Genomic DNA, 5,808 nt, shown 5'->3' with positions numbered 1-5,808 from the left:
ATTGCACATGACAAGGATAAATATTGTTTCCCAAAACTTTTGATTCATTTGTACGTGTGTGTTTGTGCTCGTGTAGTCACACATGCATATATATGGCTACTGGGTCCCTTTGCAAAATGCACTTCCTATTGTGGGCCATAAAAGTGCATGTGTTTCTGGATGCTCTGTGTAAGGACTCTCCCCACCCATGTTTCTGATGAGCCTGAAACCAGCTGCCCTGACTGCGAAAGACACAATCCCTCCACCTCCCCTCACGAGATAAGGCACCATGGTTGAAAGCTCATCCTGGAAGCCAAAACTTGGGGGTCAGACCTCCACTTCACCTCCAGCAAAACAGAGGGTAACTTGGGGGAAACTTCTGATCAGAAAGATCACCAGTTTAGGATGGGAGAAGAAAACATGACCACACAGTTCCTGTGGTTACCAGCCCAGCCCTTCGCTCATCGCTGGAGTTATAAAACCCAAGCCGGAAAACAGAAGCAGCATCTGCCCAGGGCAGCCTCTCTGAGAAGATGCATTTTCTTCCTCTTGCCCTGCCGCTCCTTCTCCTCTGCTCCAGAGCTGAAGCTGGTGAGTCCTTCCCTCTGGAAGCTGCAGTATCAGCCCCCAACACAGTTTAGTCTGAATATAGCTGACTCTTAAACAAGATCACAGGATCTCTCTGCAGGAATCCAGAGTGAAGTTCCACTTGGGATATGCCTCCCCCACCCCCCAGTCTCTGCAGCCTATGGTAGTTCCCAGGGACAAGGAACCCCACTGACTAGGGGAAAGCCCGAACAGGTGGGAGGAAGAGGAGGCATCTTCTCATGACTTAAGGTGAGATGTTGGGTAGGAGGTCCTATGTTCTCTTCATCTTCTGAGCTTTGGGGCTACACTTTACCTCGTAATGTGGCCATTCTCTGACACTGCCCTCAAGGTTTGGAGCAGGTTGAGACCAGGACCTGGAGAACTGGCCCTGCCCAGTGGAAGAGGAGCATTGAGGTCCCAGGCACAATGGCAGTGGGGGAAATCCGAGGTGAAAAATGCCTGAATGGCATCTGAGCCCAGATTGGCTGTTGTCCCTGGAAGAAGGAGTGAGAATTTATGTGAGAGGTTGTGGGTGGGGACACCAGATACCCGAGCCTCCTGAGGGGGCAACAGGCAGAGTACACAGTGAGGATGAGATTAGAGAGAAGCCCCTCTCAACTTTAGCTCAGCCTATGCATTCTCTGTGTTCAAGCCCTGGGGATCTCTGTTTCAGGAGAGATCATCGGGGGCACAGAGTGCAAGCCACACTCCCGCCCGTACATGGCCCACCTGGAAATTGTCACTCTCCAGAATAGACTGTTATTTTGCGGTGGTTTCCTGATAAGACGGAACTTTGTGCTGACGGCTGCTCACTGTGCAGGAAGGTGACACAGCAGGGTCCCATTTATCTCCCTTCTGGAGATTAACAGCTAGGGTGGCAGCCAAGGACATACCCTTTGGCAGTCTGAGGGGAGGCTCCTGGGGCTGGGACAGGCAAGACTTGAACTTATGGAACTTGGTCCCATAATTGATGAGATGCCCTGATCTTCAATCACTGTGAGCTCGGCTCCCCTACAGAGAGGAAAAGGAGGCCCTATCCAAAAGTCCCTCCTCTAAAAGTAGCTTCCCTCTCCTAACCCCACCCAGTTTTCTAGGCCACTTCCTCTATGCCCTTTCCAAGAACACTGGCCTTTAATTCTCAGGGACTTGAGCCATCTTTCCAGGGGAGGCAGACAACAGGGTCCACCAGGGATCCCACCACTTCAACTCCCCCTTTCCTCTGATATCTCTGGCCCTCACACAGGGCTCCCTAAATTAGGAAGTGCTAATCCTGTCCCCTGGGTCCTCCATGGCCTACTCAGTCTCCAGGAATTCCTGAGCGTCCTGGAAATTGTCCATGTTCCCTGAGAAAGCTATTCCCTGAGTAAAATAGGAGCCCCCACCCCAAATACTACAAGTGGTCCAGAGAAAGAGGGGTGATTAGAGTCCAGTGACCCCCGTGATAGACTCTAGTCTTCTTTTCTCAGAATGGGAACATCGCAGGAGAAACCTGAGACCATCACAGTTTCTCCTGGTCCTTTCTTCTCCCTCACAATAGGTCCATAATGGTCACACTTGGAGCCCATAACATACAAAAGAAAGAAGATACATGGCAGAAGCTTGAGGTCATAAAACAATTTCCTCACCCAAAATATGATGACAGTGCTTTTCTCCATGACATCATGTTACTGAAGGTAATAACTTTTTCTCCACATTTCCCACTTTCTGTTCTCTTAGTTTTCTCCTTCAGGTCTCCATTGCCCTAAAATGTCCACAACCTGCCTCTGGACTCCAACCCCACTGACTCGTGCCACCGGATGTAGTTCTAATGCAAAACAGTTTGCCCTGTCCTTCCCTGATTTCCTCCAACTGCCCTGTCACCCATTTCTAGCACTGACAGCCCCTCATGCCCTCCACAGTTGAAGGAGAAAGCTAACCTGACCCTGGCCGTGGGGACGCTCCCCCTTCCGCCCCAGTTCAACGTCATCCCACCCGGGAGAATGTGCCGGGTGGCTGGCTGGGGAAGAACACAAGTGAATGAACCAGGCTCTGATACTCTGCGAGAGGTGAAGCAGAGGCTCATGAATCCCCAAGCCTGCAGACACTACAGAACTTTCAACCACAACTTCCAATTGTGTGTTGGCAATCCCAGGAAGACAAAATCTGCATTTGAGGTGAGCCTCAGACAAGGGTTCTTTTCTACAAGTCACTGTTCGGGGTCCAGACGTCTTGTGAAAGGAGATGGGGTGGGAAGGTTGTCAGCCAGCGACAGGGTTTCAGATCATGGGCCTAAGGAACTGGAATCACCCCTCTGCAGATCCGTTCCCTGCTCCTCCCCCACCCATGGCCCCGTGCAATCTCTGGGCACCCCTCCCAGGCTGCTGCACAGGGCACATGAGGTGGCCAGAAGGAAACAGAAAAGGGGCATCACACCGAGATGTATAACCCCATGAGGAACCAGGGCTGCTGGGTCTGACCCCAGGTCTCACTGGGAGTAGATGACTTCCCAGCTCACCTTCTGTGTTCTCTCTCTCTCGCTCGCGCTCTCTCTCTCTCTCTCTCTCTCTCTGCCCCACAGGGAGATTCAGGGGGCCCTCTTCTGTGTGCTGGGGTGGCTCAGGGCATTGTCTCCTATGGACGGAAGAATGCAAAGCCCCCTGCTGTCTTCACCCGGATCTCCCACTACCGGCCCTGGATCAATGAGGTCCTGAAGCAGAATTAAGCCTCGATGGAGCCTGGGCCGGCCTGAGGGGAAATCTGGAACCAGACCTGAGCAGGCTTTCTGTGCCACTCACTTTCAAGCTGCCTCTGATCTCTGCTGAGGCCCTGCCGCATCCCTCAGACCCACAAGGGCCCCTCCAGGGCACAGAATCCTCAGTAAACCTCAATAAAGACCCAGCTTTCAGACGTGAGGATGTGTCTTCTCTCTGATGCTCTCTTCTCTTGGCACAATGCAACTGGCCTCCAGCCTAGGCAGCCTACAAGCTTTGGAAAGGGTCGGGGTGTGTGGGAGCAGGTGGGGGGGGGGGGTTTGGGGGGGGGGGAGGATGTGAGTGTGAGATACAGAGAGGAAATAATGAAGAAAAATTTGGGAAAGAAAGAAGAGAAAGGGAATCCCTGGAGAGACAAGATCCTTATTTCCAACTTAAACAAGATGTTATGCCAGATCCTTGCTATAATCATCACCTCTATACTGATTCGAATTTATCTTTAGTAATATCCAGAATCACTAAGAACATTGTGAACCACAGGCAAAGATGTAGGATATTTAGGGCATCCCTGATCTCTCCCCACCAGGTCCCAGGAATAGCGCCCCTCCACTAAGTTGTGCCAACCGGACATGTCTCAGGGCATTGCCAAGTGTTCTCCAAGGGGCAGGGGAGCAGGAATCATCCTCAGTGAGAACCACCAGTTTAGATACGTGATGCAGGGAAGACAGTTGGTTCCACATAGGGCCCTCCTCTCAGTCCACCTCGATAAGAGGAGATCTACCATCTGCGGGGCTTCAATCTGAGATGCAGAGAAGATTGTCTCTCACTCCCTGATGCAGAACAGAGAGCTGGAGCAGATAAGGGGGGGATAGCATCACAGTTCTGCATGAGCAACTCCCAGCCACAAGGGCCGTACCCAAACCAGTAGGAAGTCAAAAACCTACAGCCTGCTCAACACAAAGTCTTGCCAGCTGAGAGACTGGCTAGAGAAGAGAAAACAGGTCAGAAGGACAGGAGACAGGCACAACAGGAGCCTGAGGCTTATAGCCCTCCTGGCTTCTGAGGGTATGGTGAATCGCTGCCTCGAGCGAACTCTTTCTAGCAATTTGCCTGAAAAACATAATCAGAGATTATGTCTCTGATTACGTCTTACACAAAGATTCATGAACAAGGATTTTAATCTCAGCATTGTTAATAATGGAAAACTTGGAATCCCAGTCATGGAACAAAGTTTAAATGGTAAATTCAGGGTCGCCTGGGTGGCTCAGTCGGTTGAGCGTCCGACTTCAGCTCAGGTCATGATCTTGCTGCCCGTGAGTTGGAACCCCACGTCGGGCTCTGTACTGACAGCTTGGAGCCTGGAACCTGTTTCAGATTCTATGTTTCCCTCTCTCTCTGCCCCTCCCCAACTCATGCTCTGTCTCTCTGTCAAAAATAAACAAACATTTTAAAAAATTGAAAAAAATGGTAAATTCAAATGATTGAATATTTTTTATTGAATATTTTGAATTCGTTAAAAATTTGTTTTCAAAAATATTCAGTCATGTGGGAAAATGCAAAACTTCAATGTAATGTAATGCAGGATTTGTTTTTCCTGGGAAGACCCTGGACTCTTCCTCTTCCCACTGTGAAATACCCCTTGACTGAATGTCCCTCCACCGGGCCACGAGGGATTAAGAAGACGCTAACAGATCTTTGCCTGGATTATGTGATTTGTGACATTTGGGGCATTATTTTCTGAGTCTATGTTTTTTATTAAATGTTGAAAGGCTTCTGTCCCTACTCAACTTTTTGGTACTTTCAGTTTATTTGGATAGTTTAAAAGTGTTTGGAGTTTTGTGTGTGTGTTTTTGTTACGTGGCTTTAGGGCTGTGAAACACCACCAGCTCCCCAGAAGAGGATTTGGCTGCATTCGTCTGAGTTCATTTCCTCATCAATCAGGAAACGATTGCATTATCAGGCCATGGTAGCCAAGAAGCAGAGATCTTTGCTAGTTTCTGTGATGGTTTTCCTGATGACCATCTTCTCTGATTTTCATCTCACGTATGCGCTTATCTGTGCTGGGCTTGCAGGCTCTGAAAAGTGCAGCATGATTTTCCATTGCCAGCCCCACCTCTGGGCTGTGAAACAGCCACATCCGTGTATTCTTTGGGCCTTTATCCTCAAAGGGTCTGTCTGTCAGGTCCCAGTATTGGCAGATGGCACAATCACACAGGATAATTTAGGAAAAGTTCGATGGAGGATCTATCTATGTGCAAAGGGAACAGGAAACCAATAGGGTGTGGTGACACATCCCAGAGGTGGCAAGAGTACGGAGCCACCACCGTCCCTTTGGCATGAAGGGGGTTGGGTAAGGAGTGGTTATTGGAACCCAGAAAGACAGCTGGAGCTCCACCTCCGCTTGCTCTAGCTGTAGCTGCAGGACAGGAGCTGTGGGCCATGGAAGGACCCACAGCCAACTGATTCTAAGTGGTTTCCCAGGAAAGGAGTGTGTGAACAGATCCTACTGTATCACTCTCCTTCTGCTCCTGAATTCCTGACCGTGCTCCCA

The 5,808-nt window shown here is 50.0% G+C and overlaps 1 protein-coding gene across 2 annotated transcripts; it reads left to right on the top strand.

The window, feature by feature from the left end:
- Positions 1-453: 453 nt before the first annotated feature.
- LOC122468961 (chymase) lies at positions 454-3,458 on the top strand. Of its 2 annotated transcripts, XM_043555936.1 has the most exons (6): positions 472-570; positions 917-1,015; positions 1,241-1,391; positions 2,105-2,240; positions 2,466-2,720; positions 3,125-3,458. In XM_043555936.1, exons 1-6 carry the CDS (start codon positions 513-515, stop codon positions 3,266-3,268), a joined length of 843 nt encoding a protein of 280 aa, XP_043411871.1. In that variant the 5' UTR covers positions 472-512; the 3' UTR covers positions 3,269-3,458. The 2 variants fall into 2 exon arrangements, with proteins under 2 accessions (XP_043411872.1, XP_043411871.1); XM_043555937.1 differs by lacking the exon at positions 917-1,015 and having other exon boundaries at positions 454-570.
- The last annotated feature ends 2,350 nt before the right edge of the window (positions 3,459-5,808 follow it).

This window comes from Prionailurus bengalensis, chromosome B3 (assembly GCF_016509475.1).
Source record: "Prionailurus bengalensis isolate Pbe53 chromosome B3, Fcat_Pben_1.1_paternal_pri, whole genome shotgun sequence".
In the NCBI taxonomy this organism is placed as follows: domain Eukaryota; kingdom Metazoa; phylum Chordata; class Mammalia; order Carnivora; family Felidae; genus Prionailurus; species Prionailurus bengalensis.
This window is presented reverse-complemented; position numbering and strand designations above follow the sequence as displayed.